This window comes from Chlorocebus sabaeus, chromosome 27 (genome assembly GCF_047675955.1).
Source record: "Chlorocebus sabaeus isolate Y175 chromosome 27, mChlSab1.0.hap1, whole genome shotgun sequence".
Taxonomy (NCBI): domain Eukaryota; kingdom Metazoa; phylum Chordata; class Mammalia; order Primates; family Cercopithecidae; genus Chlorocebus; species Chlorocebus sabaeus.
In genome coordinates this window covers 8,086,246-8,099,940 of record NC_132930.1, presented here as the reverse complement: position 1 = coordinate 8,099,940, position 13,695 = coordinate 8,086,246, and the positions used below count along the sequence as shown (strand labels likewise).

At 36.5% G+C, this 13,695-nt stretch overlaps 1 protein-coding gene across 4 annotated transcripts in view; it reads right to left on the bottom strand.

The window, feature by feature from the left end:
* Positions 1-13,695, bottom strand: part of ATP8A1 (ATPase phospholipid transporting 8A1) — a 266,338-nt gene that overhangs the window by 198,759 nt on the left and 53,884 nt on the right. For all 4 annotated transcript variants that reach the window (XM_008017516.3, XM_008017518.3, XM_008017515.3 and 1 more), the window contains exon 6: positions 3,250-3,290. In XM_008017516.3, coding sequence (XP_008015707.1) covers positions 3,250-3,290 — 41 coding nt within the window. The remainder of the gene's footprint in view (positions 1-3,249; positions 3,291-13,695) is intronic.

Sequence of the window (13,695 nt, the reverse complement as noted above, 5' to 3'; positions counted from 1 at the left end):
TGCAGGTGACACTCTTGGTTCTGGTTTATTGATTTTATTTTTAATCGCACAAAATATCATATAAGCCAAAGAAAAGACTCGCCTCACAATCTTGTTATCCCAACAAGTAAGGCTGCTTTTGTGCCTGTTCACTTGTACAATGAACAATTTACAAAGCCAGTATTTCAGGGTACATAGTACTATTTTTTTTCACCTCTGATTATATCTTATGATACATGAACCCTGATTTGTCTTGCTTGGTGCTTTAAGCTCACTGCTTGGCAAATGCACTCAATAAATACTTGTCAAATGAATAATTTTTTCTGTGTTGCTATACCATGTGACATTACAGATTTTACTTGTCACAAAATATGAGTATGCCATAATTTATAAAACCTTCCCTATTGTTGCATTTCCATATATTCTAGTTTTTTGCTATTATAAGTAAATAATGCTACAATAAACATTTTTATACAAGTGGAGATATTGTCCAACTTTATGATTCTTTTCTTGGGATAAATTTCCAGAATCCCCTTTTTACAGTTCTCAACACAAATAGCCAAACTGCTCGTTCACAATAGGATATAAATAAAATATTTCATAAAAATAAAAAATCTGAAATACAAGTTTGTTTTTATTTATTGAATAGGTAGCAAATGAAACTTCAATATGGTTTAAATTTGCAACTTTTATAGGTTGAATATTATGCTGAGTTTGATTATCATATTTCTGGTTTACTGTCAAGTTTTCTTTTTTATATAACAGTGATCTTAATCATTTGTCTTATTTGGTGCAAATATTTCACACAGCCTGCCTACTTATTTGTGGCAGTTTTTGTTGTGTATTAGTTTTAAAATTTATATAACCTAATTCTATAGATTTTGAGATATTGCTCCTCTTCAAATATTAAAGCCTTTATTCTATTTGTATGTTTTCTAAAAACAATGTTTTAACATTTAACTCTTTTAGTCAGTTGAAATTTATTTTAGCATAGGTTGTGACTTAGTTATAAACTATTCAAATACTATTTCTTAAAATTGCTAATCTGTGACAACATAATTCTTTAAAAAATAATTTTTGTCTTTTTCTAATATTAAACAGGCTTTATTTCAGGGCACTATATTTTATTCTATACCATTTAAATCTGCTCTGCTCCATGTTATTCTACTCATCAATGTCTATTTTTGCAAACAATCCACAGTATTTTAATAACTTTTGCTTTCCATTTCACCTGTAGTTAATCTTAGCACACTGTTCATTTTTCCAACATATATTCTACTTTCTTAACTGTTTATTTTGGCAAATCAGATGAAAAATTTAGTCAATTCTTAAGGAAAATATAATAATTTCCCTGGGATTATATTACTTCATAATTTGGAACAAGTGATATTTCACTTTTAATTTTTCTGGGAATATGACATATTTGTAAATTTGTATGAATCTTGAATATCAAAGTTTGGATGCTTTCTTTACAAAGGTCATACACATATGTTAAATTTACTTGCAGGCATCCCATAAGGCCACTGCGAATGAGACCTCTTCCTCACTTTAGTTTAAACTTGATGCTGCCAACTTAAGAGTGATGTTAATTTTTGAATATTTTCATGATTTCATCACTGAACCAACTTTTAGTGATTCTAATTAGTTCTATAATTATAATTATTAAATAACTTCAGCTCTTTTGGGCTGGATGACTTTGGCAACACTTTAAACTGTCTTTCTCTATCTCAAAATGGGATGCCCAGGTTAGGTGTGCCATTGACCTGTGAGATGACTGAAAATGCTATTATTATGGGTACTCCTGGCTGGTGATTTGTCTGTCAAAAATAGGAAGAGTAAGAGTTACAATAATCCAGGTAGGTTAGCATAATCTTGAAATAAAGATTGTTTATTAGGAAAATAAGACATTTTAAAGGTTTAGAGCGAAGTAGTACATTATTATCTCCCAACTTTCTATTTTCTGAGCAAGCAGCCTAGGTTATTTACTAGCATGCATATTTACATTAACTACACTAACAACCCTAGGTAAAATAATATTTATAATAAAATTACACTTATTATACTTGATTATATCCTACCTGATTATATCCTATCTTCTTTCTAAAATGTTTAAATTCACAGGTGCCAGAAAAGAGTAGAAAAGAAACTTATTTTGAAATTGCTTTTAGCATTTTTGTTTATTTTGTTATTCTGAAAAAGAGATTCCTGTCACAGAAATAAATAAAGCACACCAAGGTATTTTCCTGTTTGTTGCTCTCATGTCGAAAACCAAAGAAAAAATAGGGGTCAATTTTCAACTATATGAAAAAGGAGATGTCAGTCTCTATTCTAGCCACTGATGGAAAATCAACAGAAATTTAATTAATTTTTGATTGGGGGGTACACGGTATCCCCTGCAGAAATAAAAGATGACCATGACAAGGTAGAATCAAGGGCATGGACTTCAACCAGCTGAGAAGTACTGAAGTGCAAATAAACTATTGGTTACACTTCGATTGTTCTAGCAAGATATTGTCCTGTGAGATACACCTCTAGTGTCCTGGTAATCCCAGGAAATAAAGTGCCCTAAGAAGGGCAGCACAGCCTCCAAAAAGTCTTTTACCAAGTTACCAAAGCTATTCATTTGTGGATGACTAGATTTTAAATCTTCTTCCAGAACTAAGGGAGAACTAACAAAAATTGCTTACCTTTTGAAAGGGAAGTCTGAAAATAATAAACAGCTGAATAACATTTGTTAAATTATGACTTAACCTACTAACTTCCATGTTAGAGGTCCTATAAACAAATTAACCTTTGATGTTATAGAACTGATTTCATTAGAAAACAATGTTTAATTTGTAAGATTTTTGTTTTAAAGGAATCAGTGGTAAGCAAATGTAATTAGTCTCACTATATGAATTTGAAGTAAAATATGCAGAAGTAAAATATCAGAACTCAAATTCTTATTTTTACTTGGACAGTAGATGATTAAAGCAAAAAATTACAACACAAAACAGGTCATGGTTAAATAAAATCTATGAAAACAGTACTTAAAATATACTATGAAGAAAACAAAAAGTTCTGATATTATTTTTCAAAGTAAGTCTTTCTATAATATAGCAGAAATATTAAATGAATGTGACTGAAGACTCCATGCATGTTTATATTACTAAATAGCTTTTATATTAGTAAAATTCTTGACATTTACTTATATTATACAAAATATTATATCTAATAGAGTACACTGCTATGCATTTCTTCTCCTGGAACAAAAGAAAAATCAATGCATACCTTTTCCCAGTGGACAATTTCCCAAGCACCATTTCTCAAAACTGGAAAGAGAAAAGGTGACATTTTAAAGAAAATTTTTTACTGTGAAAAGGCCGTTTCTGATGAAATAATCATTTTAAACAAATACCTTCAGTCAAAATAACTAGTAGCAATTTTTATAGGCTAAAAATCTAATTATGATAGCAAGAATATGTAAAATTACACAAAGAATTAGAAACAACCAACGTATATTTTAGATATCACAATAACATATCTATAACAGAGAGCAATCTCATTGGTGTTACCAAGGGCTTTCTTTAGCACACAGAGGAACTATGGGGCTCAGTTGGAGGAGAAAGCCACAAAAATGATGTGAAAAAGGAAGTGACAAGCTTAAAAACATTTCAGATGCTACAAGAGTAGCAATGTTTAAAAAGAAGAATCACAAGCACAGAGTAATAGATTTCTAATAGTTTAGTAAAAATTTAACACATAAAGCCAACATAGAAAGAATTTGCACCTTTAGGTTTATAGTAATGCAAAAAACAAAAACAAAAAACAACCTAATTTTTTTTTTTTTCCTTTTTTTTTTGAGATGGAGTTTCACCCTGTCACCCAGGCTGGAGTGCAATGGCGCAGTCTCGGCTCACTGCAACCTCCACTTCCCAGGTTCAAGCCATTCTCCTGCCTCAGCCTCCCAGGTAACTGGGACTACAGGCATGCGCCACCATACATGGCTAATTTTTGTATTTTTAGTAGAGACAGCATTTCACCATGTTGCCCAGGCTGGTCTCGAACTCCTGACCTCAAGTGATCTGCCTGCCTTAGCCTCCCAAAATGCTTGCGTGAGCCACCGCACCTGGGCCTAAAAATCTAAATTTTCTATATTTGGTTTTCTGAAAAAAGAAAAAGAAAAAGAAAAAGAATTAAATTATGATGGGGGCTAGGTATTCCTTAGGGTTTTGCTACTGCTTCACATCAGTAGGGTTAGCCAGTACACTTGTTTTTTTCCTGTGATGTTATCTATAACACTGAGTATGCTAATAAACACCAAAAAATAAAAATAAAAATAAAACAGGATAAGAGAGTATGTGAGGTAGCAAGCACAGCACTTAGTACTTAGGGAGAGAAATATGTCAAGGCCCATCAACAAATTATCCAGATGTAAATTCTGTGAGGGAAAAGCATTTAATATTTGTTTTAATATTACATTCCCTGGAAACAGCACAGTACCTGGCACATAGTAGCTACTCAGTAAATATTTGCAAAATGAATAATTCATAGGTACAAAAACATTTGATTCAGTTTCTTTTGATGTTGGGATAGATGAAGGCTGAACCCTCTAAAAGTATCACAATAATAATACTCAAAATGTTAAATAGTAAATTTAATATTAATTACAAACAAAAATGTTTTGAAATCAGTGTCACAAGATAAATTATTTAAATTAAAATATTATCTTTTTGTGTCTCTAAATTCCCTGAACATATGCATTGTGTCTTAACCATTTTTTATTTCTTGTACTCGCAGCAGTTTTGGTATATAGGATATTCAGATGCTTATAAAACAAATGAATGAATACCTCACAGTGCATTTTGGTGAATCAATTTTGTTAATTAAAAAAAATAATAATTTCAAGCTAAAGAGCTAAAATAATTTCCAGTATAATATCTCAACTGTATAAGTTAAAGTGCCAAATTTTACAGTACTTAAACAGGTATGGACCAAGGATCTAAAGCACAGGCACCTTAAATTGATCACTATCCTGAAACAAAACTCTAATGCCTGCAGAGCTCACCCAAACTGATCCCAGGAGTAAATCCCCTGCTCGACATTGATCATGGAGCAGTAGGGGTTTGGAGCTTCTGACCCGGAGTCAAAAAAGCCTCTGGTAGAAAAGCAAGAGGTGCTGTCTCTGCCAGAGTCCGACAGTATCTTCCTAAAAATCAGGTGTAACAAAGCATAAAGAATAAATGAGGGCTGGGCGCAGTAGCGCACACTTGTAATCCCAGCACTTTGGGAGGCTGAGGTGAGCGGATCACCTGAGGTCAAGCGTTCGAGACCAGCCTGACCAACATGGTGAACCCTGTCTCTACTAAAAAAATACCAAAAAAATTAGCCAGGCATGGTGGCGCACACCTGTAGTCCCAGCTACTCAGGAGGTTGAGGCAGGAGAATGACTTGCACCTGGGTGGGAGAGGTTGCAGTGAGCCAAGATCATGCCACTTCACTCCAGCCTGGGTGACAGGGTGAGACTCCGTCTCAAAATAAATAAATAAATAAATAAATAAATAAATAAATAAATGAGAGCACACTCCCCTTTAATCATGTAACCCAGTGGCTACAGTATAATGAGAGAGATGGTAACAAAAAGAGATGGTAAAGTCCTGTTCCAATCAACTACACCCAAGATCAACTGACAGAATGACTGGGCTGTTTGCATAAATTTAGAAAAAACTGGTCAATAGTGTCTAGAGCTCTTTATTGCCATTTACTTCTTTCTGATCCTATCTCATATTAGTAATTCTCCCAGTTGTAATACTTAGTTTTTAAAAAAACTATCAGTGTCCAATATTTCTAAAATCAAGATATTTGACAGGACAAGTAAGACTTCAGATTAGACAGGATGAATAAGCTCCGGAGAACACACTATCTTCCTGGAATTTGATTTGGGTCTCAAGTCTTCCAATTCATGGACAAGTATCTTTCTCTATTTATTTACATCTTAATTTTTCTTAGATATGTTTTGTAGTTTTGTGTGAATGGGTCTTTCACTAGATTTAATTCTTGATATTTTAATTTTTTTCTTAATATCATGAGGGTTACTTTTTATTCTATTTTCCAGTTGTTGGCAGTATTTAGAAATGCATTAAATTTTTGTACAATGAATGACCTTATCATCCTGTAATTTTGTTACATTCACCTATTAGTCTGGGTATAGTTTTTTTTAACCTTTGTTTTGTTGTTTCTGTAGCAATGCTTTTGAAGCGACTTAATTTCTCTTTGTTAACAATGCTGCATTATGATTTTTTTGGCAGTTTTATTATGCTCATATGCCTCCCTGTTTAACCCTTTTTAAAACTCTTCCAGAAAAATGCCTTTGAAAATCTGGAATAATTTTTACTACTAAAAACATCCTGTTGATTTTTGATTTTGTGCCTCAAGCATCTCAAAATCTGCCAATATTTTAAAATCTTCTCTACCATCATCATATCAGCACCCCTAGTTCCAGGAACCACCCCCTCCCAACTGGATGTCTGTATTAGCCTCAGGCTAGTTTCCTGCATTCATTCTTAATCTCTTTCAAATTCAGTTTCTACAGTGTAGCTATAAGTATTATCTATGATGATTTTACATAAATGTAATAATTACATATTATTATGTATCAGTCCATACACACAAACTTGGGTCAACCCTTGCTCAGAACTCTTCAATTGGCTTCTCTAGGCTCAAAAAATAAATCCAAACATCTACAAGGCCTTTCATGAAGGAGCTCTTGCTCTTTCCCATCATTACTTCTTGCCACTCCCAACACGCCCTCCTTATGCCCTCTATAGTGAGTGCACCATGCTCTCTGCTGTCTCAAATCCCTTGCACATGTTTCCATGCCTAGAATTCTCTTTCCCTCCATCCTTACCTAGTTAACTTGTACACACACCTTGTAGATCTCAGCTTTAACAGCACTTTTTCAGGGGACATTGTGTTGACACCCAGTCCTTCCTCCTCACCCCCAAATCTAAATGAGCTCCGTGCACTTTTCCTTTAGCGCACTTATCACAGCATCACAGTTTTACTGTATACTTAATTAAATAGGATTATTTAAGGGCTGTCTCTTCCTCCAGATTGTAAGATCCATGACAAGAGAAACCTTCTCTATTATACTCACTCTTACTGTTCCAGTGTTATCACACAGCACACACCGACATAAAGGTGCTCAGTAAGTACTAGCTGGGTGGAATGCTGGATCCACTAATATTCTTATCTGTTATAGGATCATATGAGACCACTGTAACAGTTATAAATTTACTAAAGATACAACTCCACTACCTAGTAGGGCTCATGTTAAAAATAACATACACAGGACATTTAATAAATACTTATATAGGAAAATACTTCAGCAGCTCCTCAAAAAGTTAAGCACAGTTACTACAGACCTAGAAATTCTACTACTAGGTATATACCCAAGTGAATGGAAAACATACGTTCACACAAAACTTGTATATGAATGTTCACCGAAACATTATTCATAATAGCCAAAGAGTAGAAGCAACCCAAATGTCTATCAACAGATGAATCAATAAACAAAATGTGGTATAGCCATTAAACGGAATGTTATTCTGCCATAAAAAGAATTTAAGTACAGATACAACGACGTGACTGAATCTTGGAGACATGCTAAGTGAAAGAACCCAGACACAAAGGGCCACGTACTGTATGATCCCATGTACATAAGATGCCAAGAACAGACAAATCCACAGAGACAAAAGGTAGGTTAGTGATTGCAAGGGACTCAAGGAAGAAAGAAAGACTGCTTACATGTATAGGGTTACTTTTTGGATTGATGAAAATGTTCTAGAATTAAGGTTGCGGTGATCGGTGCATAACCTTGTGAATGCACTAAACACCACTGAGCTGTATCCTTCAACATGGTGAATTATATGGTATGTGAACTATAACTGAATTAAAAAATAGCTATATAAAAAGATGCCAATGAACTATTTTAACATTTGCTTAAAATAGACATCTCAGTTTTATAAGTGACTGAACTGATTTTCAGTGCAAGCAGTTAGAAATGGTTATGTAACCTTCAGAGGCAGTAACACAAACTGTTCTCTGGTATCAGCTCAGGGCCACCCCTTCCAGCTCTGTAATTTAATCTAGCCCTCCTCAATATGCTGCAACTTTGCAGATGTTTGTTAGTTCACATGTAAAAATAGCCTTGATCCACTTTGTTGGGTTCCATTTAACACATGGGAAGTGTCACAACAGGCTTCTCATATCCAACAGATTATGCCAGAGTCTTCACTCAATAACGGATAGTGGAAGCCAGTGGCACTTACGTGGAAAACCGCCTCCAAAACTGCTGCATTTCTGCTGTCCTGCTCCAAATGTGCTTGACGCCTCCATCTTCTGTATGTGCTCATTTTCCCTCAACCTTGGTCCGATTAATTTTCTCTCCAGGTTTAAACTTATTTACCTCCTTTCTTCAACTGACCTTTTGCAAATCTTTGTCTCCAGTCAAGCAGTGCATTCTCCTCTCCACCCAAACATTCCCTCTCAATTCATTATTGAAGAAATACTTAGAAAAATGTGGCATATTGCCCAAATGTACACATCTAAGAAACTTTTAAATACATATTCAATGTTTTCTACCAAATGACAAAATCAATACATGCTTCCAGCAAGACAGGTATGTATACAAGGTAGAAGCTGACATTCCTCTTCTCAAGGAAGATTTCTCACAGTAAGGAGTACTAACTGATGAATCCTCGCACACCTTCCTCTAGACAAACATGGACATTCCTGCTTCTTTCCCTTTTAAAATTTCTCTGCCACTTGGTTTTCCACTCAACATGCCATAAATACTTTAATGAAAAGCAGAGATATTTAATTCATTTTTGGAAAATACTCCGTGGCATAGATGTGTCAATTACAACGGGTTGGATAATTAAGCGAACTCACAAGACTTCACAGGATGTATTCACAAAAGACTTTACTCAAGGCAAAGGATATGGTATAGCAGGAAAATGAAAGCCCACAAAAGCAGCAGAGGCCTGAGAGACTGACAGGTACAGCTCCCCAGGAGCCCTTCTCTTCCATCCTCAACATGAATGTCGAAGCTCCATGGTATGTATGTGAAATCTGAATTTCAGGAAAGTCCAGGCAAGTTTCCAGTGGGGTCTTTTCCACCCTCTAGTTGACTAGCCAAGGCAAACTGTGTAGCCAGTAAAACTAGTTAAGCCATCAATCTCTGTATATGCTTAAACCGAGTAGAGAAGCTAGTTTTGGGTGGCTACAAGGGAGTTTCAAACCTTAAACAGCATATTATAAATCACTAGCTAGTCCGTCTCGTCCTTGTCTTAGGCAGTGTTCAGCATCACACTTCCAGGTGTCCTAGAGGTAGGCATAGAGCTGTCCTTGCCCTGTGTGAGACAACTCAATTTTCCACAACAGCTGCATCATAAAGCATTCAACTATTCTCCCCCGGTGCAAATTCTCACTTCTATTTTTTTCCTACTACCACAGCAATGAAATAGATTCACATGGTTATATCCTGTAATATAGAATGCCCCAAAGAACATTGCTAACTCCGGGACATTTGGGTTTGCAGTTTCATCAGATACAACCAGATACCCAAGAATCTACAGCACTCCACACTTTTACCAGCAATGTATAAATTTCCACTGACTATAAACTGAGACAAGCACAAACTCAACAATTCCGTGAATTTTGTCAATCTGATGAGTATTTGATACTTATTCTGAAGGCTGTAGTGGTCTGGATTAATCAAAGTATAAATTACCTTTACATCCCGATGCTGCGTTGGAATCCTAACTAACTAGAGTAATGCTTCTTTGAAAGTATTATAGAACCTTGCTGCTCAACATTTGCTGCATGGGCCTGCTGCATCTGCAGTGCTGTAGGCTGCTTAGAAGTGAGAGCATACTTCTACCCCACCCCCATTTGTTTTGTTCTTGAAATACAAAACCAGAACACAGAAATGAAGAAAGGAAATACACAAACTTGAGGCTAGCCTCATCTTGGAATATAGATGAGTATACTCTGTTGAAGTTAAAAGTCAGCCCACAACATAAAAAAAAAGTTTTCCGTACACCTCAAGACTTGAACACTGGCCAAGGAAACAAGTCAATCCTATAATTCATTGTTATCTTTTAGAACTGGTTCTTAAACACCCCTTGGAACAATGAAAATAAACACCACTACATGTTTTACGACGGTGACTGAATTAGCAATCTAGCTATTTTTAAATCACTGACCTCCTCTGACCTGGCACTAACCTAAGTTTAGAGAAAGTAAGAAACAATGCCGGGCCTGTGATGAGCATTTAGGGTTGTTGGGCCAAAAGTAACAGAGCTGCTATTCTGATTCCAGAGTTTTTTTTTTTTTTTTTTTTTTTTTTTTTTTAATGTATTCATTTCAGTAGAGAATTAGGTAAACCTCACAATACACAGCCAAAGCCAAAATTTTGTACATTTAGAATGTGTTCAAGAAACCAGTCACAATATAACCGGATTAGATTTCAACAAGCAGGTGACTGTGTTCCTCCAAATAACCTTCATTTAGGAAGATGATATTCCTCCAATATATGGAAAGCGTTAAGAAGGTGAGCCTAGCAGAGATGATTAAAGAAGCCTGGTGAAGGGGAGTAGGAATAAGTTACGACAGAATTGTCAGAATGGCCGGTGGTTCCTTGACAGCTCATTGTTTTAAATGCAAAACTCCTCCACCACATCTTTCCAGCTCCAACCAAACACACCTGCTATAGTTTTCAAACAGCCTAATTAGTCTGACAGTCCCGCCAGGCCAGGGAGAGCTCAGACTAAACAATTACCTCAAATGTAGCTTGTTTTTATTTAGCAGGATACAAGGTAACAGCTTTGTTGTAATAGGTTTCTTTTTTGAAATGAAAACATTCTGTTAAAGTACATTCGGAATTCCTCCATCAAAGGCCCTGGAGGAAGTGGCCAGTTTCTCAGGACTCAATCAAACATTGCACAGGTGCAGGTGCTAACTTACACTCTAAACCAGCTTCTCTGAGAGAAGCACGCCACCCACCCACCCACCACCCCAATCAGAATGGTCTACTGCTGGCGCCACTGCCGAAAGTGTCACTGGGGGCCCTACCTGGGAAATAATACCTATTTTTTTTTTTTTTTTTTTTTTTTTTTTGGAGACAGAGTCTCGCTTTGTTGCCCAGGTTGGAGTGCAGTGGCACAATCTCGGCTCACTGTAACCTCCACCTCCTAGGCTCAAGCAATTCTCCTGCCTCAGCCTCCTGAGTATAGCTGGGATTACAGGTGTGCGCCACCACGCCTGGCTAATTTTTGTATTTTTAGTAGAGATGGGGTTTCATCATGTTGGTCAGGCTGGTCTTGATCTCCTGACCTCATGATCCACCCACCTTGGCCTTCCAAAGTGCTGGGATTACAGGTGTGAGCCACCACTCCCAGCCTACCATTTCTTAAGTGGGTACAAGAGGCAAGTCATCCAAAAAGACAACGGACACTACTGTTGTCATAGAGGAAAAGTAAAACCACAGAAAATGTAGTGTGCTCCACTTCCTTTCTCTGAGTTAGCATTTAAGAGGAATTTTAGGTCATCAAGGACTGGAGTACAGCTGAGACTATGGCTTTGACTGGGGCAAAGAAGGAAAGCCAATATGCCAACATTAAAACATTATTTTATTCACTATATAGACTCTTACTTCCAAAGACAACTTTAACTCAAAAGCCACAGTGTGGCACAAACTGACACGGCACAGGAAGAGTCTCTTGTATAAACTTGCCTATAAAGGTTACATTAAACCACCGGGTGTTTGGCTGAACCATTAGTGTCCACTGACACAAAAGACAAAGGAAACTTCCTGGATTTCTCTTTCAACCATGCAATACATATAATAATACATATATTGATGTCCAATTGGTTGATACTACTTCTATCACCTCATTTATACAACCTTTAAATGAGTTGTCCTAAAAGTATGATCCCTTCAACCGCAGTGTCACTGAGAGTTTAAAAATGAAACTCTGGGGCCTCACTCCAGGCCTACAGAAACTCTAGGTGTGAGTCCCAGCAATCTGTGTTTTAACAAAAGCTCCAGGGGATTCTGACGCACAAATCTGAGAATGAACGGCTTATTAAAAATCAATATAAGTGGCACAATGTGATCAGAGCACAAAGACCAGCAAGACCCTGTTCTCAAAATGCTTTCCCTTATTCCTAACCACAGTCATGAGTCCCTCACTTTTTCCTCTGCTTAACTGAGAAATTCCTTGAAAGAAAAATCTCCCTCCACTGCCTCACCCATCAGTCATTCCACAACTCCTTGTGATCTGGCTTCAGTTTTCAGAGCTCCACAACTACTCTCTAGTTAAGAAAAATGAACAATGGCTACTTCTTTTAAATGCTGGATTTAGTGGGTGTCTCAGTCCTGGTCTTTTGATTTGCCAGCACTTGGTATTTGACTGGGTTTCTCTCCATTGCCAGGTCCAGTTGAATCTATCCACTGTGTGCTCTCCTTTGTCTTCTAATTGACACAGCCTGTCCCCCCTCCTTAATAAGAAAATCAATCTCTCTGTGCCTCTCCCTGCCACCTTTCCATACAGCCATCAAATTCTTTCAAAAGTACAAGTGGAAGCCTATCCATACTTTTCAGAATTCCATCCAAGTTCCTCACCCTGGTTTTCAAAAGACTCCGAAAAATGACCCTTACTTGCCTCCCTGTTCCTGCACTTCATTGTTTCATGACATGGATTCTATGCCCTGGCCAAAACAGACTATTGCTATTTCCAGAGTACATCTCATGTCTTCCCACTTCCACAGTAATGCTCATATTAGTCCTTTCACCCTGCATCACTCACAGTTACTACCCTGATACCTGCTTATCAAAGTTCCATTCTTAATTTCATGAACCCCTCAAACGGCATTTTGGAATCCCTACATCTCTCATTTGGCACTTTTTTTTTTTTTTTTTTTTTTTTTTTTTACCTTGAATTCTATCAGTCTGCATCTTATCTTCCCTACAAGATTATAATTTCCTGTAGGGCGAGCATGATTTGTTTCTCTCTGCATTTTCTACACAGGGTCCTACACGAGAAAGATGTTCAATAAAGACTTTCTGAAGTAAAATAACAAATGTTCTAACTTTGAATCACACCCATTTTCCCCAGAAAATACGTTAATACAACTTATTTGGGTTTGGCAAAAACAGGAGAGAGAAAAATTCCCATGAAAGCAGACTACCTGGTTTAAATTTTAAAATAAAAGACAATGTGAGTGGAGTACGCCCATACAGGAATAAAGTGCAGAGCCAAGTCATAAAGCCAACCATAAAATCAGTCCTCTCACTTTAACCATCTTCCCACATTACCTCAATGAGTTTCGCTCCTTTGTGTGCAACTTTTAAAAATAAAAAAAGAAAGACAATCTGGAGCTGTCTTTCCCCACAAATATCTCCTCTCCATCCACAGCTACTGCTGAAGACATCTACCCAGTTCAATGGTTAGATCTTAGTATTTGAATAAAACTCAGATCTTTGTGATAATCTGAAAATATTAAAAATCTTATAGGTGTCTGAAATTACTTAGGCCATAAATATGCTTAATTCTAAGTCCCTAGGATCATTGAAACACTACTTTCTAAAAACCATTTATAGGTAAGCCAACATACATGTGGCAGGGGGTATGTTCAGGTCTACTGAATGGATCAGATGTGGGGGTACCTCCA